The sequence below is a fragment of the Oncorhynchus tshawytscha genome, linkage group LG01 (genome assembly GCF_018296145.1).
Source record: "Oncorhynchus tshawytscha isolate Ot180627B linkage group LG01, Otsh_v2.0, whole genome shotgun sequence".
Classification (NCBI taxonomy): domain Eukaryota; kingdom Metazoa; phylum Chordata; class Actinopteri; order Salmoniformes; family Salmonidae; genus Oncorhynchus; species Oncorhynchus tshawytscha.
Genome location: NC_056429.1, coordinates 82,523,546 through 82,550,705, shown reverse-complemented (window position 1 = coordinate 82,550,705; position 27,160 = coordinate 82,523,546). Strand labels below are relative to the sequence as shown.

The 27,160-nt window shown below is 44.4% G+C and overlaps 1 protein-coding gene across 1 annotated transcript in view; it reads left to right on the top strand.

The window, feature by feature from the left end:
• The window catches only part of LOC112261115 (disks large homolog 5-like), a 135,064-nt gene that overhangs the window by 63,547 nt on the left and 44,357 nt on the right, over nucleotides 1-27,160 (top strand). Inside the window, exons 7-11 of the mRNA XM_042328398.1 lie at nucleotides 9,436-9,536; nucleotides 9,727-9,882; nucleotides 12,283-12,481; nucleotides 12,667-12,780; nucleotides 15,222-15,452. Of these exons, the coding sequence (XP_042184332.1) occupies nucleotides 9,436-9,536; nucleotides 9,727-9,882; nucleotides 12,283-12,481; nucleotides 12,667-12,780; nucleotides 15,222-15,452 (801 nt within the window). The remainder of the gene's footprint in view (nucleotides 1-9,435; nucleotides 9,537-9,726; nucleotides 9,883-12,282; nucleotides 12,482-12,666; nucleotides 12,781-15,221; nucleotides 15,453-27,160) is intronic.

Sequence of the window (27,160 nt, the reverse complement as noted above, 5' to 3'; positions counted from 1 at the left end):
ATTGTATAGTGCTGTATCTGTAGATGTACTGTAGTGTATTGTATAGTGCTGTATCTGTAGATGTAGTGTATTGTATAGTGCTGTATCTGTAAATGTAGTGTATTGTATAGTGCTGTAGATGTACTGTAGTGTATTGTATAGTGCTGTATCTGTAGATGTAGTGTATTGTATAGTGCTGTAGATGTACTGTAGTGTATTGTATAGTGCTGCATCTGTAGATGTAGTGTATTGTATAGTGCTGTATCTGTAGATGTACTGTAGGGTATTGTATAGTGCTGTATCTGTAGATGTAGTGTATTGTATAGTGCTGTATCTGTAGATGTAGTGTATTGTATAGTGCTGTATCTGTAGATGTACTGTAGTGTATTGTATAGTGCTGTATCTGTAGATGTATTGTATAGTGATGTATCTGTAGATGTACTGTAGTGTATTGTATAGTGCTGTATCTGTAGATGTAGTGTATTGTATAGTGCTGTATCTGTAGATGTACTGTAGTGTATTGTATAGTGCTGTATCTGTAGATGTACTGTAGTGTATTGTATAGTGCTGTATCTGTAGATGTAGTGTATTGTATAGTGCTGTATCTGTAGATGTAGTGTATTGTATAGTGCTGTAGATGTACTGTAGTGTATTGTACAGTGCTGTATCTGTGGATGTAGTGTATTGTATAGTGCTGTATCTGTAGATGTACTGTATTGTACAGTGCTGTATCTGTAGATGTAGTGTATTGTATAGTGCTGTATCTGTAGATGTATTGTATAGTGCTGTATCTGTAGATGTACTGTAGGGTATTGTATAGTGCTGTATCTGTAGATGTAGTGTATTGTATAGTGCTGTATCTGTAGATGTAGTGTATTGTATAGTGCTGTATCTGTAGATGTACTGTAGTGTATTGTATAGTGCTGTATCTGTAGATGTAGTGTATTGTATAGTGCTGTATCTGTAGATGTACTGTAGTGTATTGTATAGTGCTGTATCTGTAGATGTACTGTGTATTGTATAGTGCTGTATCTGTAGATGTACTGTAGTGTATTGTATAGTGCTGTATCTGTAGATGTAGTGTATTGTATAGTGCTGTAGATGTACTGTAGTGTATTGTATAGTGCTGCATCTGTAGATGTGTATTGTATAGTGCTGTATCTGTAGATGTAGTGTATTGTATAGTGCTGTATCTGTAGATGTAGTATGTATTGTGTATCTGTAGATGTAGTGTATTGTATAGTGCTGTATCTGTAGATGTAGTGTATTGTGTATGTAGTGTATTGTATAGTGCTGTATCTGTAGATGTAGTGTATTGTATAGTGCTGTATCTGTAGATGTAGTGTATTGTATAGTGCTGTATCTGTAGATGTGTATCTCTGTAGATGTAGTGTATTGTATAGTGCTGTATCTGTAGATGTAGTGTATTGTATAGTGCTGTATCTGTAGATGTAGTGTATTGTATAGTGCTGTATCTGTAGATGTACTGTATTGTATAGTGCTGTATCTGTAGATGTAGTGTATTGTATAGTGCTGTAGATGTAGTGTATTGATAGTGCTGTATCTGTAGATATAGTGTATTGTGTAGTGCTGTATCTGTAGATGTACTGTAGTGTATTGTATAGTGCTGTATCTGTAGATGTACTGTATTGTATAGTGCTGTATCTGTAGATGTAGTGTATTGTATAGTGCTGTATCTGTAGATGTAGTGTATTGTATAGTGCTGTATCTGTAGATGTAGTGTATTGTATAGTGCTGTATCTGTAGATGTACTGTAGTGTATTGTATAGTGCTGTATCTGTAGATGTAGTGTATTGTATAGTGCTGTATCTGTAGATGTACTGTAGTGTATTGTATAGTGCTGTATCTGTAGATGTACTGTAGCGTATTGTATAGTGCTGTATCTGTAGATGTACTGTAGTGTATTGTATAGTGCTGTATCTGTAGATGTAGTGTATTGTATAGTGCTGTAGATGTACTGTAGTGTATTGTATAGTGCTGTATCTGTAGATGTAGTGTATTGTATAGTGCTGTATCTGTGGATGTAGTGTATTGTATAGTGCTGTATCTGTAGATGTAGTGTATTGTATAGTGCTGTATCTGTAGATGTAGTGTATTGTATAGTACTGTATCTGTAGATGTAGTGTATTGTATAGTGCTGTATCTGTAGATGTAGTGTATTGTATAGTGCTGTATCTGTAGATGTACTGTAGTGTATTGTATAGTGCTGTAGATGTACTGTAGTGTATTGTATAGTGCTGTAGATGTACTGTAGTGTATTGTATAGTGCTGTAGATGTACTGTAGTGTGTTGTATAGTGCTGTATCTGTAGATGTAGTGTATTGGATAGTGCTGTATCTGTAGATGTAGTGTATTGTATAGTGCTGTATCTGTAGATGTACTGTATTGTATAGTGCTGTAGATGTAGTGTATTGTATAGTGCTGTATCTGTAGATGTACTGTATTGTATAGTGCTGTATCTGTAGATGTAGTGTATTGTATAGTGCTGTATGTGTAGATGTACTGCAGTGTATTGTATAGTGCTGTATCTGTAGATGTAGTGTATTGTATAGTGCTGTATCTGTAGATGTAGTGTATTGTATAGTGCTGTATCTGTAGATGTATTGTATAGTGATGTATCTGTAGATGTACTGTAGTGTATTGTATAGTGCTGCATCTGTAGATGTAGTGTATTGTATAGTGCTGTATCTGTAGATGTAGTGTATTGTATAGTGCTGTATCTGTAGATGTACTGTAGTGTATTGTATAGTGCTGTATCTGTAGATGTAGTGTATTGTATAGTGCTGTATCTGTAGATGTAGTGTATTGTATAGTGCTGTATCTGTAGATGTACTGTATTGTATAGTGATGTATCTGTAGATGTACTGTAGTGTATTGTATAGTGCTGCATCTGTAGATGTAGTGTATTGTATAGTGCTGTATCTGTAGATGTAGTGTATTGTATAGTGCTGTATCTGTAGATGTAGTGTAGTGTATTGTATAGTGCTGTATCTGTAGATGTAGTGTATTGTATAGTGCTGTATCTGTAGATGTAGTGTATTGTATAGTGCTGTATCTGTAGATGTAGTGTATTGTATAGTGCTGCATCTGTAGATGTAGTGTATTGTATAGTGCTGTATCTGTAGATGTAGTGTATTGCATAGTGCTGTATCTGTAGATGTACTGTAGTGTATTGTATAGTGCTGCATCTGTAGATGTAGTGTATTGTATAGTGCTGTATCTGTAGATGTAGTGTATTGTATAGTGCTGTATCTGTAGATGTAGTGTAGTGTATTGTATAGTGCTGTATCTGTAGATGTAGTGTATTGTATAGTGCTGTATCTGTAGATGTAGTGTATTGTATAGTGCTGTATCTGTAGATGTAGTGTATTGTATAGTGCTGTATCTGTAGATGTACTGTAGTGTATTGTATAGTGCTGTAGGTGTAGTGTATTGTATAGTGCTGTATCTGTAGATGTAGTGTATTGTATAGTGCTGTATCTGTAGATGTAGTGTATTGTATAGTGCTGTATCTGTAGATGTAGTGTATTGTATAGTGCTGTATCTGTAGATGTAGTGTATTGTATAGTGCTGTATCTGTAGATGTACTGTATTGTATAGTGCTGCATCTGTAGATGTAGTATATTGTATAGTGCTGTATCTGTAGATGTAGTGTAGTGTATTGTATAGTGCTGTATCTGTAGGTGTAGTGTATTGTATAGTGCTGTATCTGTAGATGTAGTGTATTTTATAGTGCTGTTTCTGTAGTTGTAGTGTATTGTATTGTGCTGTATCTGTAGATGTACTATATATACAGTGCATTTGGAAAGTATTCAGACCCCTTGACTTTTTCCACATTTTATTACGTTACAGCATTATTCTAAAATGGATTATATCTGGGGGTTTTCACTGATCAATCTACACACAATACCCCATAATGACAATGCAAAAGCAGGTTTTACGTTTTTACATTTTTACAAATGTATAAAAAATAAATAAACTGAAATTACATTTACATAAGTATTTAGACCCTTTACTCAGTACTTTGTTGAAGCACCTTTGGCAGTGATTACAGCCATGAGTCTTCTTGGGTATGTCACTACAAGCTTTGCACACCTGTGTTTGGGGAGTTTCTCCCATTCTTCTCTGCAGATTCTCTGTCAGGTTGGATGGGGAGCATTGCTGCACAGCTATTTTCAGGTCTCTCCAGAGATGTTCGATGGGTTGAAGTCCGTTCTCTGGCTGGGCCATTCAAGGACATTCAGAAACTTATCCTGAAGCCACTCCTGCGTTGTTCTGGCTGTGTGCTTATGGTCGTTGTCTTGTTGGAAGGTGAACCTTCGCCCCAGTCAGAGGTCCTGAGCGCTCTGGAGCAGGTTTTCATCAAGGATCTCTCTGTACTTGGCTCTGTTCATCTTTCCCTTGATCCTGACTAGTCTCCCAGTCCCTGCCGCTGAAAAACATCCCCACAGCATGATGCTGCCACCACCATGCTTCACTGTAGGGATGGTATCAGCCAGGTGATGAGCGGTGCCTGGTTTCCTTCAAATGTGATGCTTGACAATTCCTTCGACCTCATGGCTTGGTTTTTGCTCTGATATGCACTGACAACTGTGGGACCTTATATAGACAGGTCTGTGGCTTTCCAAATCATGTCAAAACAATTGAATCTACAACAGGTGGAATCCAATCAAGTTGTAGAAACATCTCAAGGATCATTAATGCAAATAGGATGCACCTGAGCTCAATTTCGAGTCTCATAGCAAAGGGTCTGAATACTTACTGTACCAGTCAGTTTGGACACACCTACTCATTCAAGGGGTTTTCTTTATTTTTACTATTTTCTACATTGCACGATAATAGTGAAGACATCAAAACTATGAAATAACACATATGGAATCATGTAGTAACCAATAAAATATATATTTTGTATTTGAGATTCTTCAAAGTAGCCATCCTTTGCCTTTGACAGCTTTGCACACTCTTGGCATTCTCTCAACCAGCTTCACCAGGCATGCTTTTCCAACAGTCTTGAAGGAATTCCACATATGCTGAGCACTTGTTGGCTGCTTTTCCTTCATTCTGCGATCCAACTCATCCCAAACCATCTCAATTGGCTTGAGGTCGGCTGATTGTGGAGGCCAGATCATCTGATGCAGCACTCCATCACTCTCCTTCTTGGCCAAATAGCCATTACACCGCCTGGAGGCGGTGAACAACAAATGATAGTCCCAATAAGCACAAACCAGATTGGATGGCTGCAGAATGCTGTGGTAGCCATGCTGGTTAAGTGTGCCTTGAATTCTAAATAAATCACTGACAGTGTCCCCTGCAAAGCACCTCCACACCATCACACATCCTCCTCCATGCTTCACGGTGGGAACCACACATGCAGAGATCATCCGTTCACCTACTCTGCATCTCACCAAAAATCTCAAATTTGGACTCATCAGACCAAAGGACAGATTTCCACCGATCTAATATCCATTGTTCATGTTTCTTGGCCCAAGCAAGTCTCTTCTTCTGATTGGTGTCCTTTAGTAGTGGTTTCTTTGCAGCAATTTGACCATGAAGGCCTGATTCACACAGTCTCCTCTGAACAGTTGATGTTGAGATGTGTCTGTTACTTGAACTCTGTGAAGCATTTATTTGGGCTGCCATTTCTGAGTCTGTTAACTCTAATGAACATGTCCTCTGCAGCAGAGGTAACTCTGGGTCTTCCTTTTCTGTAGCGGTCCTCATGAGGGCCAGTTTCATCATAGTGCTTGATGGTTTTTGCTACTGCACTTGAAGAAACTTTAAAAGTTCTTGAAATGTTCCCTATTGACTGACCTTCATGTCTTAAAGTAAAGATGGACTGTCATTTCTCTTTGCTTATTTGAGCTGTTCTTGCTATAATATGGACTTGGTCTTTTACCAATAGGACTATCTTCTGTATATCCCCCCTACCTTGTCACAACACAACTGATGGCTTAAACACATTTAAAAAGGACAGAAATTCCACAAATTAACTTTTAAAAAGGCACACCTGTTAATTGAAATGCATTTCAGGTGACTACCTCATGAAGCTGGTTGTGAGAATGCCAAGAGTGTGCAAAGCTGTCATCAAGGCAAAGGGTGGCTATTTGAAGAATCTGAAATTTAAAATATATTTAGATTTGTGTAACACTTTTTTGGTTACTACATGATTCCATGTGTTATTTCATAGTTTTGATGTCTTCACTATTATTCTATAATGTAGAAATAGTACAAATAAAGAAAAACTATTGAATAAGTAGGTGTGTCCAAACTTTTGACTGGTACTGAATGTAAAACGCTTTGTCATTATGGGGTATTGTGTGTAGATAGATGAGGATTTAAAATAAATATATATATTTTAGAATAAGACCGTAACGTAAATGTGGAAAAGGGGTCTGAATATTTACCGAAATCACTGTATATGTATAGATAGATAGCTAGCAGTGGAGGCTGGTGGGAGGACCTATAGGAGGACAGGCTATTTGGAATGGAATACATAGAACAGAGTCAAACGAGGTTTCCATATGTTTGATGTGTTTGTTTCTGTTCCATTTATTCCATTCCAGACATTACAATGAGCCTATCCTCCTATAGCACCTGCCACCAGCCTCCACTGATAGATTTGGCTCCCGAGTGGCACAGCGGTCTGAGGCACTGCATATCAGTGCAAGAGGCGTCACTACAGTCCCTGGTTCAATTCCAGGCTGCATCACTTCTGGCCGTGATCGGGAGTCCCATAGGGCGGCACGCAATTTCCCAGCCTCGTCTGGGTTTGGCCGGGGTAGGCCATCATTGTAAATAAGAATTTGTTCTTAACTGATTTGCCTAGCTAAATAAAGGTTCCATTTTTTAAATATAGATAGCACAGGGGGAATTCCTGGGCCAGGTACTGGAACAAGGGTGTATTGATCTGGCAACTGGAGGGCTGCTGGGTTCACATCCTCATAGCATTCCCCTACAGTTTATAGTACATCAATATAGGGAAAAAAGGACATGCCGGAGACTGGTCTAGTGGTTGTTCTGCTGACTCTGGACCACGCATCGATTCTATCAAGCCCTTCAACTACCCATCTCCCTCTCTGTAACTGTCTTTCAACTACCCATCTCCCTTTCTGTAACTGTTTTCAACTACCCATCTCCCTCTCTGTAACTGTCTTACAACTACCCATCTCCCTCTCTGTAACTGTCTTTCAACTACCCATCTCCCTCTCTGTAACTAACTACCTCTCTGTAACTGTCTTTCAACTACCCATCTCCCTCTCTGTAACTGTCTTTCAACTACCCATCTCCCTCTCTGTAACTGTCTTTCAACTACCCATCTCCCTCTCTGTAACTGTCTTTCAACTACCCATCTCCCTCTCTGTAACTGTCTTTCAACTACCCATCTCCCTCTCTGTAACTGTCTTTCAACTACCCATCTCCCTCTCTGTAACTGTCTTACAACTACCCATCTCCCTCTCTGTAACTGTCTTTCAACTACCCATACTACCCATCTCCCTCTCTGTAACTGTCTTTCAACTACCCATCTCCCTCTCTGTAACTGTCTTACAACTACCCATCTCCCTCTCTGTAACTGTCTTACAACTACCCATCTCCCTCTCTGTAACTGTCTTTCAACTACCCATCTCCCTCTCTGTAACTGTCTTACAACTACCCATCTCCCTCTCTGTAACTGTCTTACAACTACCCATCTCCCTCTCTGTAACTGTCTTACAACTACCCATCTCCCTCTCTGTAACTGTCTTTCAACTACCCATCTCCCTCTCTGTAACTGTCTTTCAACTACCCATCTCCCTCTCTGTAACTGTCTGTCTTACAACTACCCATCTCACTCTCTGTAACTGTCTTTCAACTACCCATCTCCCTCTCTGTAACTGTCTTACAACTACCCATCTCCCTCTCTGTAACTGTCTTTCAACTACCCATCTCCCTCTCTGTAACTGTCTTACAACTACCCATCTCCCTCTCTGTAACTGTCTTACAACTACCCATCTCCCTCTCTGTAACTGTCTTACAACTACCCATCTCCCTCTCTGTAACTGTCTTTCAACTACCCATCTCCCTCTCTGTAACTGTCTTTCAACTACCCATCTCCCTCTCTGTAACTGTCTTTCAACTACCCATCTCCCTCTCTGTAACTGTCTTACAACTACCCATCTCCCTCTCTGTAACTGTCTTTCAACTACCCATCTCCCTCTCTGTAACTGTCTTACAACTACCCATCTCCCTCTCTGTAACTGTCTTACAACTACCCAACTCCCTCTCTGTAACTGTCATTCAACTACCCATGTAACTGTCTTTCAACTACATATCTCCCTCTCTGTAACTGTCTTACAACTACCCATCTCCCTCTCTGTAACTGTCTTACAACTACCCATCTCCCTCTCTGTAACTGTCTTTCAACTACCCATGTAACTGTCTTTCAAACTTCTCAACTGTCTTTCAACTACCCATCTCCCTCTCTGTAACTGTCTTTCAACTACCCATCTCCCTCTCTGTGTAACTGTCTTCTCCTCAACTACCCATCTCCCTCTCTGTAACTGTCTTTCAACTACCCATCTCCCTCTCTGTAACTGTCTTCTTTCAACTACCCATCTCCCTCTCTGTAACTGTCTTACAACTACCCATCTCCCTCTCTGTAACTGTCTTTCAACTACCCATCTCCCTCTCTGTAACTGTCTTTCAACTACCCATCTCCCTCTCTGTAACTGTCTTTCAACTACCCATCTCCCTCTCTGTAACTGTCTTTCAACTACCCATCTCCCTCTCTGTACTGTCTTTCAACTACCCATCTCCCTCTCTGTAACTGTCTTTCAACTAATCTCCCTCTCTGTAACTGTCTTACATCTCCCCTCTCTGTAACTGTCTTACAACTACCCATCTCCCTCTCTGTAACTGTCTTACAACTACCCATCTCCCTCTCTGTAACTGTCTTTCAACTACCCATCTCCCTCTCTGTAACTGTCTTTCAACTACCCATCTCCCTCTCTGTAACTGTCTTTCAACTACCCATCTCCCTCTCTGTAACTGTCTTTCAACTACCCATCTCCTCTCTGTAACTGTCTTTCAACTACCCATCTCCCTCTCTGTAACTGTCTTTCAACTACCCATCTCCCTCTCTGTAACTGTCTTTCAACTACCCATCTCCCTCTCTGTAACTGTCTTTCAACTACCCATCTCCCTCTCTGTAACTGTCTTTCAACTACCCATCTCCCTCTCTGTAACTGTCTTTCAACTACCCATCTCCCTCTCTGTAACTGTCTTACAACTACCCATCTCCCTCTCTGTAACTGTCCTATCATAAAACAATACAAAATATCTCAAAACATTTATGTTTTAGTAATTTAGAATTTACTCTTATCCAGAGCAACATACAGTCGGTGCATTAAATGTTCAGTATTGACATTTTTCATAAAATGATTGAGCTCTCTGTTCCAGGTGATGAGAGATGGGTCGTCAGAGATCCTCAACAAGCTGTATGACACAGCTATGGACAAGCTAGAGGGCACCAAGAGAGACTACGAGGCTTTGAGGAAGAGGTACAACAACAAGACAACGTATATCATTTAATTGTTATATTACTATATTGTACTAGTGACCCTGTCTTGATGAGCACGACCCCCCCCAAGGGAGCTAGCCTTCTTGGAGCCGTTGATAGTGTGCAGGACTCCAGTCCAGAAGGTTGTGGACATGCTCACACTCCCTTCGTGTTTCATTATATTATTCTAGGTTCAATGAGAAGACAGCCAACCACAACACAGACCTGAGCCGTCTGGAGCAGGCGGAGGAGGAGAACAGGAGGCTACAGAAACAGGTGGATATGTTGTTGAAGCAGAGAGACGCTGCTACACACTACCAACAACAGTACTCTACCTCTATGAGGAGGTAAGAGACGTACGCACGCACGCACACACACACACACACACACACAAGGAGGTCAACTTTAATTGCCTGTCTATATAATAGGATACAATATTATCACGATACTTAGGTGCCTGTATGTATTGTGTTTTATTTTTATTTACCCTTATTTTACCAGGTTAAGTTGACTGAGAACACACATTCTCATTTACAGCAACGACCTGGGGAATAGTTAAAGGGGAGAGGAGAGTGGATGAATGAGCCAATTGGAAGCATGGGATGGTTAGGTGGCCATGATGGTATGAGGGCCAGATTGGGAATTTAGCCAGGACACCAGGGTTAACCCCCCTGCTCTTATGATAAGTGCCATGGGATCTGTAGTGACCACAGAGAGTCAGGACACCTGTTTAACGTCCCATCTGAAAGACAGCACCCTACACAGGGCAATGTCCCCAATCAATGCCCTGGGGCATTGGGATATTTTATTTTAGCCCAGAGGAAAGAGTGCCTCCTACTGGCCCTCCAACACTACCTCCAGCTAGAGGTAGCTAATGCTACCTAGCAAAAATAAATAAATCAAAACTTGGAGTCAATAATATTGTCCAAAATAATTGTATGATGTGTAACCATCTGTTTTTGACCTCCCATCACTACTGCATAAGTGTTCATAAGTGTTCATAAGTGTTCATAAATCACTCAGGAGTGCTTGAAGTAATTCAATCCAGAGGAAATGAAGGCCTATGACTGCAGATCTATGCTACTTAGTTTAAGAGTTTCCGTTGTGATGCCGACTGGCCAAGCTTCATCATATGTTGCTTTTCTTATCAGATGTTGCTCTATTTTTACCAAGTTATTTTTACTGTGAGCTATTTTATGTCTTCTCATTCACATAAAAGGGCTGCTGTTTGTTTGTATCGTACTTCATCCCCTTATCTCCACCTCTCTCCTGTCACTTCAACTGTCCTCTTCTAGTTCCACCTCTCCCCCTGTCCTGTTACTGTGTCAGGTTTGACTCCACCTCTCTCCCCCTGTCCTGTTAGTGTCAGGTTTGACTCCACCTCTCTCCCCTGTCCTGTTACTATGTCAGGTTTGACTCCACCTTTTCCCCCTGTCCTGTTACTGTGTCAGATTTGACTCCACCTTACTGTGTCAGATTTGACTCTATTTTTACTGTGTCAGGTTATTTTTACTGTTACTGTGTCAGGTTTGACTCCACCTCTCTCCCCCTGTACTGTTACTGTGTCAGGTTGACTCCACCTCTCTCCCCTGTCCTGTTACTGTGTCAGGTTTGACTCCACCTCTCTCCCCTGTCCTGTTACTGTGTCAGGTTTGACTCCACCTCTCTCCCCCTGTCCTGTTACTCCCTCTCTCCCCTGTCCTGTTACTGTGTCAGGTTTGACTCCACCTCTCTCCCCCTGTCCTGTTACTGTGTCAGGTTTGACTCCACCTCTCTCCCCTGTCCTGTTACTGTGTCAGGTTTGACTCCACCTCTCCCCCTGTCCTGTTACTGTGTCAGGTTTGACTCCACCTCTCTCCCCCTGTCCTGTTACTGTGTCAGGTTTGACTCCACCTCTCTCCCCCTGTCCTGTTACTGTGTCAGGTTTGACTCCACCTCTCTCCCCCTGTCCTGTTACTGTGTCAGGTTTGACTCCACCTCTCTCCCCCTGTCCTGTTACTGTGTCAGGTTTGACTCCACCTCTCTCCCCTGTCCTGTTACTGTGTCAAGTTTGACTCCACCTCTCCCCCTGTCCTGTTACTGTGTCAGGTTTGACTCCACCTCTCTCCCCTGTCCTGTTACTGTGTCAGGTTTGACTCCACCTCTCTCCCCTGTCCTGTTACTGTGTCAGGTTTGACTCCACCTCTCTCCCCCTGTCCTGTTACTGTGTCAGGTTTGACTCCACCTCTCTCCCCCTGTACTGTTACTGTGTCAGGTTTGACTCCACCTCTCTCCCCCTGTCCTGTTACTGTGTCAGGTTTGACTCCACCTCTCTCCCCCTGTCCTGTTACTGTGTCAGGTTTGACTCCACCTCTCTCCCCTGTCCTGTTACTGTGTCAGGTTTGACTCCACCTCTCTCCCCCCTGTTACTGTGTCAGGTTTGACTCCACCTTCTCCCCTGTCCTGTTACTGTGTCAGGTTTGACTCCACCTCTCTCCCCTGTCCTGTTACTGTGTCAGGTTTGACTCCACCTCTCTCCCCTGTCCTGTTACTGTGTCAAGTTTGACTCCACCTCTCTCCCCTGTCCTGTTACTGTGTCAGGTTTGACTCCACCTCTCTCCCCTGTCCTGTTACTGTGTCAGGTTTGACTCCACCTCTCTCCCCCTGTCCTGTTACTGTGTCAAGTTTGACTCCACCTCTCTCCCCCTGTCCTGTTACTGTGTCAGGTTTGACTCCACCTCTCTCCCCCTGTCCTGTTACTGTGTCAGGTTTGACTCGACCCAGGCGGAGCTGTCGAAGGCTGCAGTGCAGAACAAGGAGCTACAGAGAGAGATGGAGCGGCTGCAGACAGAATCCACACGGCTGAAGACCCAGCAGCTGAAGGCCGTTAAGGACTGTGAGAAGTACAAGGAGGAGAGGGACTCGGTCTTCAATGAGTACAGACTCATCATGAGTGAGAGGGACCAGGTCAGAGAGAGAGATTTTTACTTTACTAGGTTTAGTGGATAGGGATAATGCACATTTCTATTCATTTGCCAGATTTAGCTAGGAGGCTTCTTTCCTTTTGTTTAAATACTACATCAAGTATAATAGTAAAACCGTAATATCACTGTAATGCAGTAAAGTGTATTGTGTGTATTTGTGTGGAGCAGGTGATCACAGAGGTGGACAAGCTCCAGACAGGGCTGGAGGTGGCTGAGGCCAAACTGAAGAATACCTCGTCAGAGAAGAGGATGACCAGCGAAGAGATGGAGGCACTACGTCAGGTAAGACAATGCCTCAATCTGTATGTAGTGTTAGCGGAGGTACACACTCAGAAATAAGGGTACGGTATTGTTCCCTGGGGTACCAAAAGATCAGTATACTGTACACATAATGTTCCTTCAGCGGTACATGTATGATCTCACATGGTACTGTTCGGTACCTTTTAGGGCACATGTGTGGATAATCTAGTATAATGGTAGATTTTTGTACCAAATACTTTTATGTAAAGGTACAATCGTCACACTCTCATTCTCAATGGTAGGTGAAGGTACATCTCCATTTCCAAGGTTACAAACGTATTTTGTGTACCCTCAGTTCTTGATGGTACTGATCTGTAGCTTTGCTTAGCAGAATTGTTGCCACTTAAAAGGAATTAACGGCTTTGTCACGGTGGTGGTACTCTAAAAAGGCAAATTTGTACCATAATCATTATCATGTTTCCCAGCATGCTCTAATGCAGGTAGATTTTTAGGAATTGTTTTAACATCTGTATTTTTGCATTTACTTTGATTGGCTGATTAATCTTATGCTATAAAGATAAATAATAAACAGTTTTCTCAACTAATCCAATCAGTTAGTTAGATTTATTGCACCCGTTACTGAAACGGTTGTTCCAGTTTAAATGGTTTGGTCGTCTCCTTTATCAATGTTCCTAACCCTGTCAGTCATTCTGAATGCAGATTGCAGGTGAATAGAAAATGCCAACTGTTGGCTATCCTAACTCTGACTCGATTCATATAGGAATTACACATCACTTTCCAAGCCAGCGTAATGTGACTTTACAGGCCTGATGTGGCCAGTAAACCAGGAATTTCAGGCCACTGTAGGGTAAAACTAGGTCTTAAAATAAGGCCTTATGAGATAGTGGGAGGAGCTATAGGAGGACGGGGTAATTGTAGTGGCATTTATGGAACGGTATCAAACATATGGAAACCCGCCCAGGTTCTGTCGTAACCGGCCGCGACCGGGAGGTCCGTGGGGCGATGCACAATTGGCCTAGCGTCGTCCGGGTTAGCGAGGGGTTGGCCGGTAGGGATATCCTTGTCTCATCGCGCACCAGCGACTCCTGTGGTGGGCCAGGCGCAGTGCACACTAACCAAGGTTGCCAGGTGCATGGTGTTTCCTCCGACACATTGGTGCGGATGGCTTCCGGGTTGGATGCGCGCTGTGTTAAGAAGTGCGGCTTGGTTGGGTTGTGTACCGGAGGACGCATGACTTTCAACTTTCGTCTCTCCCGAGCCCGTATGGGAGTTGTAGCGATGAGACAAGATAGTAGCTACTAACAATTAGATACCATGAAATTGGGGAGAAAAAGGGGTACAATTTATTTAAAAAAATTTAACAACAAAAACATATGGAAACCACATGTTCGACTCCATTCCATTAATTCCATTCCAGCCATTACAATGACCCTGTCCTCCTATGGCTCCTCCCACCAGCCTCCACTGACATGGATATATTGTCATAAATTATAACATTTGCCTCGAAACTCACTTGGTGAAAATGAGGCCCAGGGAAGGGAAGGGAAGGGAGGGAATCTGATTTCATTGGTCCTCAACTTGCGGTCCCGACACTTTATTCAGGATAGCCCTGAGTATTGGAGCTAGCCCTGAGTTAGCCTTCCCTGGAGAAGGTTGGTTCTGAACCATTCTTTGCCATAGAAATTTACCTGGCTAAAAAATGAGCCACTTTCGTGCAACCGGTTATCCCAAGTCGAACTCAGAGTTGACTAAAGTTACCTCACTAACTCCTCAAACCAGGTTCGTAGTATACCCCAACTTATGGGAGATTCTGAAGTAGTGACTGAGACGGCGTTTTCCACCACCGTCAACAAAACACCAAATTATACTTTTTTTTGTGGAAGAATGGTGTTGCATCCCAACAACAGAGTTCCAGATATAAAATCTATGCCAAGGTGCATTGAAGCTGTTCTGGTTCAAGGGGCCCAATGCCTTATTAACACACTTTATGTTGGTGTTTCCGTTACTGTACCTAAAAGGGTACCACTAGAGTGACAAGCAATTGTACCCCTTTCAGAACAAATTTAAATGTAATTTTGTTTGTGTCAGGCCAGGTAAAGCCATGGTTCAAGACACGCAGAATGCATGGCTGAAATGTCCTCTTAGTTGAACTTATGTGTGCTGATTCAGAGTCATGGTGTTAATTTGTTATTTAAAACGACATAGGAAACACATCGATTAGAGAATCAATTAGCTGCCATTTAGTAGTATGAAACATCTGAATGTATAAGCTAGTTTGCAAGCCTTCCAAGTCTTGCACGTCTGCATCCTATTATAAAAGACAAAGGCCATGGCATGATAGAAACACCAATAACAAGGTTGACAAATGACCAGGACATCAAGGAACCCCATGATATGGCTCTTTTTTGTTGTTGTTGTCACTTGAAGTTTCTGAGCTAATTGCTCTCACCTTTGTGCTGAAGGAGCTTGGCTCGGCGCTGATCGACCGAGACAGAGCTATCTGTGAGAAGAATGAGCTGCTGGAGAAGTGCTGCCACGAGGTGAAGGACAAGGCTGAGGCCCAGAAGGAGTTGAGCCAGGCCTGTAAAGACATCCAAACCATCCGGGAGGAGAGAGACGTAGCCCGCAAGGAGAGGACAGAGGCCATCATACAGAGAGACCAGCTACTGAGAGAATACTACCAGACTAGACAGGTAACACACACACACCTGAGATCATTACCACGTACACACCTTAAACACACCTGTACAAGAGAGAACAGCAACAACTAATACTCGCACTTGACTTTTTCCTACTCGCACTGACTTTGCTGAAAGCTACTTTGTTAAGGAAATGTTTCACTTACTATGCCTGAGAAATGTTGTCTCACCTAGCTATCTTTAGGTGAATGTACTAATTGTAAGTCACTCTGAAAAAGAGCATCTGCTAACTGACTTAAATGTTATGTACATGTAAATGCAAGACCAGCTGCTGACATAGGCAGGTCATACAGGCTAGACAGGCCATATAGGCTAGACAGGCCATACAGGTCATACAGGCTAGACAGGCCATACAGGCTAGACAGGTCATACAGGCTAGACAGGTCATACAGGCTAGACAGGCCATACAGGCTAGACAGGCCATACAGGCTAGACAGGCCATGCAGGTCATACAGGCTAGACAGGCCATAAAGGCTAGACAGGCCATAAAGGCTAGACAGGCCATAAAGGCTAGACAGGTCATACAGGCTAGACAGGCCATAAAGGCTAGACAGGCCATAAAGGCTAGACAGGCCATAAAGGCTAGACAGGCCATAAAGGCTAGACAGGTCATACAGGCTAGACAGGCCATAAAGGCTAGACAGGCCATAAAGGCTAGACAGGCCATAAAGGCTAGACAGGCCATAAAGGCTAGACAGGCCATAAAGGCTAGACAGGCCATAAAGGCTAGACAGGCCATAAAGGCTAGACAGGCCATAAAGGCTAGACAGGCCATAAAGGCTAGACAGGCCATAAAGGCTAGACAGGCCATACAGGCTAGACAGGCCATAAAGGCTAGACAGGCCATAAAGGCTAGACAGGCCATAAAGGCTAGACAGGTCATACAGGCTAGACAGGTCATACAGGCTAGACAGGCCATACAGGCTAGACAGGTCATACAGGCTAGACAGGTCATACAGGCTAGACAGGTCATACAGGCTAGACAGGCCATACAGGCTAGACAGGTCATACAGGCTAGACAGGTCATACAGGCTAGACAGGTCATACAGGCTAGACAGGCCATACAGGCTAGACAGGCCATAAAGGCTAGACAGGCCATACAGGCTAGACAGGTCATACAGGCTAGACAGGCCATACAGGCTAGACAGGCCATATAGGCTAGACAGGCCATACAGGCTAGACAGGTCATATAGGCTAGACAGGTCATATAGGCTAGACAGGTCATATAGGCTAGACAGGTCATATAGGCTAGACAGGTCATATAGGCTAGACAGGTCATATAGGCTAGAGGCCAGGTCAGGTCATAGGCTAGACAGGTCATATAGGCTAGACAGGTCATATAGGCTAGACAGGTCATATAGGCTAGACAGGCCATATAGGCTAGACAGGTCATATAGGCTAGACAGGTCATATAGGCTAGACAGGTCATATAGGCTAGACAGGCCATACAGGCTAGACAGGCCATAAAGGCTAGACAGGCCATACAGGCTAGACAGGTCATACAGGCTAGACAGGCCATAAAGGCTAGACAGGTCATACAGGCTAGACAGGTCATAAAGGCTAGACAGGTCATACAGGCTAGACAGGTCATACAGGCTAGACAGGTCATACAGGCTAGACAGGCCATAAAGGCTAGACAGGTCATAAAGGCTAGACAGGTCATAAAGGCTAGACAGGTCATAAAGGCTAGTCAGGTCATACAGGCTAGACAGGTCATACAGGCTAGACAGGTCATACAGGCTAGACAGGCCATAAAGGCTAGACAGGTCATAAAGGCTAGACAGGTCATAAAGGCTAGACAGGTCATACAGGCTAGACAGGTCATAAAGGCTAGACAGGTCATATAGGCTAGTCAGGTCATAAAGGCTAGACAGGTCATAAAGGCTAGACAGGTCATACAGGCTAGACAGGCCATACAGGCTAGACAGGTCATACAGGCTAGACAGGTCATACAGGCTAGACAGGCCATACAGGCTAGACAGGCCATACAGGCTAGACAGGTCATACAGGCTAGACAGGCCATACAGGCTAGACAGGCCATACAGGCTAGACAGGCCATATAGGCTAGGCAGGTCATACAGGCTAGACAGGTCATACAGGCTAGACAGGTCATACAGGCTAGACAGGTCATACAGGCTAGACAGGTCATACAGGCTAGACAGGCCATACAGGCTAGACAGGCCATACAGGCTAGACAGGCCATATAGGCTAGACAGGTCATACAGGTCATACAGGCTAGACAGGCCATATAGGCTAGACAGGCCATGCAGGTCATACAGGCTAGACAGGCCATAAAGGCTAGACAGGCCATACAGGCTAGACAGGCCATAAAGGCTAGACAGGCCATACAGGCTAGACAGGTCATACAGGCTAGACAGGCCATATAGGCTAGACAGGCCATGCAGGTCATACAGGCTAGACAGGCCATAAAGGCTAGACAGGCCATAAAGGCTAGACAGGCCATAAAGGCTAGACAGGTCATATAGGCTAGACAGGCCATATAGGCTAGACAGGTCATATAGGCTAGACAGGCCATAAAGGCTAGACAGGTCATACAGGCTAGACAGGCCATATAGGCTAGACAGGTCATATAGGCTAGACAGGCCATATAGGCTAGACAGGTCATACAGGCTAGACAGGCCATAAAGGCTAGACAGGCCATAAAGGCTAGACAGGCCATAAAGGCTAGACAGGTCATACAGGCTAGACAGGCCATATAGGCTAGACAGGCCATATAGGCTAGACAGGCCATGCAGGTCATACAGGCTAGACAGGCCATAAAGGCTAGACAGGCCATAAAGGCTAGACAGGCCATAAAGGCTAGACAGGTCATACAGGCTAGACAGGCCATAAAGGCTAGACAGGCCATAAAGGCTAGACAGGTCATACAGGCTAGACAGGCCATAAAGGCTAGACAGGCCATAAAGGCTAGACAGGCCATAAAGGCTAGACAGGCCATAAAGGCTAGACAGGCCATAAAGGCTAGACAGGCCATAAAGGCTAGACAGGCCATAAAGGCTAGACAGGCCATAAAGGCTAGACAGGCCATAAAGGCTAGACAGGCCATAAAGGCTAGACAGGCCATAAAGGCTAGACAGGCCATAAAGGCTAGACAGGCCATAAAGGCTAGACAGGTCATACAGGCTAGACAGGTCATACAGGCTAGACACAGGTCATACAGGCTAGACAGGTCATACAGGCTAGACAGGTCATACAGGCTAGACAGGTCATACAGGCTAGACAGGCCATACAGGCTAGACAGGTCATACAGGCTAGACAGGTCATACAGGCTAGACAGGTCATACAGGCTAGACAGGCCATACAGGCTAGACAGGCCATAAAGGCTAGACAGGCCATACAGGCTAGACAGGTCATACAGGCTAGACAGGCCATACAGGCTAGACAGGCCATATAGGCTAGACAGGCCATACAGGCTAGACAGGTCATATAGGCTAGACAGGTCATATAGGCTAGACAGGTCATATAGGCTAGACAGGTCATATAGGCTAGACAGGTCATAAAGGCTAGACAGGTCATATAGGCTAGACAGGCCATATAGGCTAGACAGGTCATATAGGCTAGACAGGTCATATAGGCTAGACAGGTCATATAGGCTAGACAGGCCATACAGGCTAGACAGGCCATAAAGGCTAGACAGGCCATACAGGCTAGACAGGTCATACAGGCTAGACAGGCCATAAAGGCTAGACAGGTCATACAGGCTAGACAGGTCATAAAGGCTAGACAGGTCATACAGGCTAGACAGGTCATACAGGCTAGACAGGTCATAAAGGCTAGACAGGTCATAAAGGCTAGTCAGGTCATACAGGCTAGACAGGTCATACAGGCTAGACAGGTCATACAGGCTAGACAGGCCATAAAGGCTAGACAGGTCATAAAGGCTAGACAGGTCATAAAGGCTAGACAGGTCATACAGGCTAGACAGGTCATAAAGGCTAGACAGGTCATATAGGCTAGTCAGGTCATAAAGGCTAGACAGGTCATGAAGGCTAGACAGGTCATACAGGCTAGACAGGCCATACAGGCTAGACAGGTCATACAGGCTAGACAGGTCATACAGGCTAGACAGGTCATAAAGGCTAGACAGGTCATAAAGGCTAGACAGGCCATATAGGCTAGACAGGTCATACAGGCTAGACAGGCCATATAGGCTAGACAGGCCATATAGGCTAGACAGGTCATACAGGCTAGACAGGCCATATAGGCTAGACAGGTCATACAGGCTAGACAGGCCATACAGGCTAGACAGGCCATATAGGCTAGACAGGTCATACAGGTCATACAGGCTAGACAGGCCATATAGGCTAGACAGGCCATACAGGTCATACAGGCTAGACAGGCCATAAAGGCTAGACAGGCCATACAGGCTAGACAGGCCATAAAGGCTAGACAGGTCATATAGGCTAGACAGGCCATACAGGCTAGTCAGGTCATACAGGCTAGACAGGTCATACAGGCTAGACAGGTCATACAGGCTGGTCAGGTCATACAGGCTAGACAGGTCATACAGGCTAGACAGGTCATACAGGCTAGTCAGGTCATACAGGCTAGGCAGGTCATACAGGCTAGACAGGCCATAAAGGCTAGACAGGTCATACAGGCTAGACAGGTCATACAGGCTAGTCAGGTCATACAGGCTAGTCAGGTCATACAGGCTAGACAGGCCATACAGGCTAGACAGGTCATACAGGCTAGACAGGTCATACAGGCTAGACAGGTCATACAGGCTGGTCAGGTCATACAGGCTAGACAGGTCATACAGGCTAGACAGGTCATACAGGCTAGTCAGGTCATACAGGCTAGACAGGTCATACAGGCTAGACAGGCCATACAGGCTAGACAGGTCATACAGGCTAGACAGGTCATACAGGCTAGTCAGGTCATACAGGCTAGACACGTCATACAGGCTAGACAGGTCATACAGGCTAGTCAGGTCATACAGGCTAGACACGTCATACAGGCTAGACAAGCCATACAGGCTAGTCAGGTCATACAGGCTAGACAGGTCATACAGGCTAGACAGGTCATACAGGCTAGACAGGCCATACAGGCTAGACAGGCCATACAGGCTAGACAGGTCATACAGGCTAGACAGGTCATACAGGCTAGTCAGGTCATACAGGCTAGACACGTCATACAGGCTAGACAGGCCATACAGGCTAGTCAGGTCATACAGGCTAGACAGGTCATACAGGCTAGACAGGTCATACAGGCTGGTCAGGTCATACAGGCTAGACAGGTCATACAGGCTAGACAGGTCATACAGGCTAGTCAGGTCATACAGGCTAGACAGGCCATACAGGCTAGACAGGCCATACAGGCTAGACAGGTCATACAGGCTAGACAGGTCATACAGGCTAGTCAGGTCATACAGGCTAGACACGTCATACAGGCTAGACAGGTCATACAGGCTAGACAGGTCATACAGGCTAGTCAGGTCATACAGGCTAGACAGGTCATACAGGCTAGACACGTCATACAGGCTAGACAGGTCATACAGGCTAGACAGGTCATACAGGCTAGTCAGGTCATACAGGCTAGACACGTCATACAGGCTAGTCAGGTCATACAGGCTAGTCAGGTCATACAGGCTAGACAGGTCATAGAGGCTAGACACGTCATACAGGCTAGACAGGTCATACAGGCTAGACAGGTCATACAGGCTAGACAGGCCATACAGGCTAGTCAGGCCATGCAGGTCATACAGGCTAGACAGGCCATAAAGGCTAGACAGGCCATAAAGGCTAGACAGGCCATAAAGGCTAGACAGGTCATACAGGCTAGACAGGCCATAAAGGCTAGACAGGCCATAAAGGCTAGACAGGCCATAAAGGCTAGACAGGCCATAAAGGCTAGACAGGTCATACAGGCTAGACAGGCCATAAAGGCTAGACAGGCCATAAAGGCTAGACAGGCCATAAAGGCTAGACAGGCCATAAAGGCTAGACAGGCCATAAAGGCTAGACAGGCCATAAAGGCTAGACAGGCCATAAAGGCTAGACAGGCCATAAAGGCTAGACAGGCCATAAAGGCTAGACAGGCCATAAAGGCTAGACAGGCCATACAGGCTAGACAGGCCATAAAGGCTAGACAGGCCATAAAGGCTAGACAGGCCATAAAGGCTAGACAGGTCATACAGGCTAGACAGGTCATACAGGCTAGACAGGCCATACAGGCTAGACAGGTCATACAGGCTAGACAGGTCATACAGGCTAGACAGGCCATACAGGCTAGACAGGTCATACAGGCTAGACAGGTCATACAGGCTAGACAGGTCATACAGGCTAGACAGGCCATACAGGCTAGACAGGTCATACAGGCTAGACAGGTCATACAGGCTAGACAGGTCATACAGGCTAGACAGGCCATACAGGCTAGACAGGCCATAAAGGCTAGACAGGCCATACAGGCTAGACAGGTCATACAGGCTAGACAGGCCATACAGGCTAGACAGGCCATATAGGCTAGACAGGCCATACAGGCTAGACAGGTCATACAGGCTAGACAGGTCATATAGGCTAGACAGGTCATATAGGCTAGACAGGTCATATAGGCTAGACAGGTCATATAGGCTAGACAGGCCATATAGGCTAGACAGGTCATATAGGCTAGACAGGTCATATAGGCTAGACAGGTCATATAGGCTAGACAGGTCATATAGGCTAGACAGGCCATATAGGCTAGACAGGTCATATAGGCTAGACAGGTCATATAGGCTAGACAGGTCATATAGGCTAGACAGGCCATACAGGCTAGACAGGCCATAAAGGCTAGACAGGCCATACAGGCTAGACAGGTCATACAGGCTAGACAGGTCATACAGGCTAGACAGGCCATACAGGCTAGACAGGTCATACAGGCTAGACAGGTCATACAGGCTAGTCAGGTCATACAGGCTAGACACGTCATACAGGCTAGACAGGCCATACAGGCTAGTCAGGTCATACAGGCTAGACAGGTCATACAGGCTAGACAGGTCATACAGGCTGGTCAGGTCATACAGGCTAGACAGGTCATACAGGCTAGACAGGTCATACAGGCTAGTCAGGTCATACAGGCTAGACAGGTCATACAGGCTAGACAGGCCATACAGGCTAGACAGGTCATACAGGCTAGACAGGTCATACAGGCTAGTCAGGTCATACAGGCTAGACACGTCATACAGGCTAGACAGGTCATACAGGCTAGACAGGTCATACAGGCTAGACACGTCATACAGGCTAGACAGGTCATACAGGCTAGACACGTCATACAGGCTAGACAGGTCATACAGGCTAGACAGGTCATACAGGCTAGTCAGGTCATACAGGCTAGACACGTCATACAGGCTAGTCAGGTCATACAGGCTAGTCAGGTCATACAGGCTAGACAGGTCATACAGGCTAGACACGTCATACAGGCTAGACAGGTCATACAGGCTAGACAGGTCATACAGGCTAGACAGGCCATACAGGCTAGTCAGGTCATACAGGCTAGTCAGGTCATACAGGCTAGTCAGGTCATACAGGCTAGTCAGGTCATACAGGCTAGACAGGTCATACAGGCTAGTCAGGTCATACAGGCTAGTCAGGTCATACAGGCTAGTCAGGTCATACAGGCTAGTCAGGTCATACAGGCTAGTCAGGTCATACAGGCTAGTCAGGTCATACAGGCTAGACAGGTCATACAGGCTAGTCAGGTCATACAGGCTAGACAGGTCATACAGGCTAGTCAGGTCATACAGGCTAGACAGGTCATACAGGCTAGTCAGGTCATACAGGCTAGACAGGTCATACAGGCTAGACAGGCCATACAGGCTAGACAGGCCATACAGGCTAGACAGGCCATACAGGCTAGTCAGGCCATACAGGCTAGTCAGGCTACAGGCTAGACAGGCCATACAGGCTAGACAGGCCATACAGGCTAGACAGGCCATACAGGCTAGTCAGGCTACAGGCTAGACAGGCCATACAGGCTAGTCAGGCCATACAGGCTAGACAGGCCATACAGGCTAGTCAGGCTACAGGCTGATCCTGTACAGGCTAGACAGGATTAATTGAATAATAATAGGGAGATGTGATTGTATACAAATGTGAGCAAGGTGTGAAATTATTATGCTTTAGTCAGTTTTGGCTTCTTGCGGTCAACCTGCAATCTACAATTTATTTGAAATGATGTTCCGGCCCCCCGACTGTGCAGTTCTCCATGGCTCTTACAACACATTTGTCCCAGCTTCATTTCATTTTGTGTCAAGCTTTCTGTCTCTGGTTGTCTTTTAGAATTTACTACAGAGGTAGAAGTCAAAAGATCCCTACATTATGAAATGACCAGCAATCGAAGTGGAAAGCATGTCTCTGACTTTGACACATAGTGGGTATAAAAGTGCTGCCTGCCACTATACAAAGCACTTCATTACTGCCCAACAGCCACAGTAAACACAGGAAATGGAACGGGATTGATTTACTCTGGACCATAATTCAATGCCCCAATGCTTCACTACTACTGTTGCTCAGCATCACTTCCCCAGTATCAGTGTTACACTTTGAAACATGCAGAGAGGCTGAAACATAGGCTGTGTCCCAAATCGCACCCTATTCCATATATATATAAATAAACGTCCGCTCGCTGTCAACTGTGTATTTAACAGTTTTATATCTTTATGTTTGAAGCCTGAAATGTGGCAAAAGGTTGCAAAGTTCAAGGGGGCCGAATACTTTCGCAAGGCACTGTAATTAATTAGCAAATTATGGTGGAAAATAAGTATTTGGCCAATAACAAAAGTTTATCTCAATACTTTGTTATATACCCTTTGTTGGCAATGACAGAGGTTAAACATTTTCTGTAAGTCTTCACAAGGTTTTCACACACGGTTGCTGGTATTTTGGCCCATTCCTCCATGCAGATCTCCTCTAGAGCAGTGATGTTTTGGGGCTGTTGCTGGGCAACACAGACTTTCAACTCCCTCCAAAGATTTTCTATGGGGTTGAGATCTGCAGACTGGCTAGGCCACTCCAGGACCTTGAAATGCTTCTTACGAAGCCACTCCTTCGTAGCCCGGGTGGTGTGTTTGGGATCATTGTCATGCTGAAAGACCCAGCCACGTTTCACCTTCAATGACCTTAGTGATAGGAGGTTTTCACTCAAAATCTCACGATACATGGCCCCATTCATTCTTTCCTTTACACGGATCAGTTGTCCTGGTCCCTTTGCAGAAAAACAGCACCAAAGCATGATGTTTCCACCCCCATGCTTCACAGTAGTTATGGTGTTCTTTGGATGCAACTCAGCATTCTTTGTCCTCCAAACACGACGAGTTGAGTTTTTACCAAAAAGTTATATTTTGGTTTCATCTGACCATATGACATTCTCCCAATCTTCTTCTGGATCATCCAAATGCTCTCTAGCAAACTTCAGATGGGCCTGGACATGTACTGGCTTAAGCAGGGGGACACGTCTGGCACTGCAGGATTTGAGTCCCTGGCGGTGTAGTGTGTTACTGATGGTAGGCTTTGTTACTTTGGTCCCAGCTCTCTGCAGGTCATTCACTAGGTCCCCCCGTGTGGCTCTGGGATTTTTGCTCACCGTTCTTGTGATCATTTTGACCCCACGGGGTGAGATCTTGCGTGGAGCCCCAGATCAAGGGAGATTGTCAGCGGTCTTGTATGTCTTCCATTTCCTAATAATTGCTCCCACAGTTGATTTCTTCAAACCAAGCTGCTTACCTATTGCAGATTCAGTCTTCCCAGCCTGGTGCAGGTCTACAATTTTGTTTCTGGTGTCCTTTGACAGCTCTTTGGTCTTGGCCATAGTGGAGTTTGGAGTGTGACTGTTTGAGGTTGTGGACAGGTGTCTTTTATACTGATAACAAGTTCAAACAGGTGCCATTAATACAGGTAAGGAGTGGAGGACAGAGGAGCCTCTTAAAGAAGAAGTTACAGGTCTGTGAGAGCCAGAAATCTTGCTTGTTTGTAGGTGACCAAATACTTATTTTCCACCATAATTTGCAAATAAATTCATTAAAAATCCTACAATGTGATTTTTCTGGATTTTTTTTTTCATTTTGTCTGTCATAGTTGAAGTGTACCTATGATGAAAATTCCAGGCCTCTCATCTTTTTAAGTGGGAGAACTTGCACAATTGGTGGCTGACTAAATACTTTTTTGCCCCACTGTATATACAGTTGAAGTCGGAAGTTTACATACACTTAGGCTGGAGTCATTAAAACTTGTTTTTTTCAACCACTCCACAAATGTCTTGTTAACAAACTATAGTTTTGTCAAGTCGGTTAGGACTTCTACTTTGTGCATGACACAAGTCATTTTTAGAACAATTGTTTACAGACTGATTATTTCATTTATAATCCACTGTATCACAATTCGAGTGGGTCATACACTAAACTGACTGTGCCTTTAAAGGCTTGGAAAATTCCAGAAAATGATGTCATGGCTTTAGAAGCTTCTGATAGGCTGACATCATTAAAGTAAATTCAGTACAAATAAATGCATGCTCTTCAACCGATCACTGCCCGCACCCACCCGCCTAGCATCACTACTCTGGATGGTTCTGACTTAGAATATGTGGACAACTATAAATACCTACAGTTGAAGTCGGAAGATTACATACACCTTAGCCAAATACATTTAAACTCCGTTTTTCACATTTCCTGACATTTAATCATCAGTAAAAATTCCCTGTTTTAGGTCAGTTGGGATGATCACTTTATTTTAAGAATGTGAAATGTCAGAATAAGAGTAGAGAGAATTATTTATTTCAGCTTTTATTTCTTTCATCACATTCCCAGTGGGTCAGAAGTTTACATACACTCAATTAGTATTTGGTAGCATTGCCTTTAAATGACTTAACTTGGGTCAAACGTTTCGGGTAGCCTTCTACAAGCTTCCCACAATAGGTTGGGTGAATTTTAGCCCATTCCTCCTGGCAGAGTTGGTGTAACTGAGTCAGGTTTGTTGGCCTCCTTGCTCACACACAATTTTTCAGTTCTGCCCATAAATATTCTATTTTCTACCTAATATCTGCAGTGCATTTGGAAAGTATTCAGACCACTTGACTTTTTCCACATTTTGTTACGTTACAGCCTTATTCTAAAATGGATTTCAAAAAAATAATTATCTCATCAATCTACACACAATACCCCGTGATGTCAAAACAACATTTTAGCAAATTCATTAAAAAAAACAAAAAATTGAAATATCACATTTACATAAGTATTCTGACCCTTTACTCAATACTTTGTTGAAACACATGTGGCATCAATTACAGCCTCAAATCTTGTGTATGACACTTCAAGCTTGGCACACCTGTATCTGTGGAGTTTCTCCCATTCTTCTCTGCAGATTCTCTCAAACTCTTGTCAGGTTGTATGGGGAGCGTCACTGCACAGCTATTTTCAGGTCTCTCCAGAGATGTTTGATCGGGTTGAAGTCCGGGCTCTTGCTGGACCACTCACGGACTTTCAGGGACTTGTCCCGAAGCCACTCCTGCGTTGTCTTGGATGTGGGCTTAGGGTCGTTGTCCTGTTGGAAGGTGAACCTTCACCCCAGTCTGAGGCCTTGAGCGGTCTGGAGCAAGTTTTCATCAAGGATCTCTCTGTACTTTGCTCCGTTCATCTTTCCCTCGATCCTGACTAGTCTCCCAGTCCCTGCCACTGAAAAATATCCCCACAGCATGATGCTGCCACCACC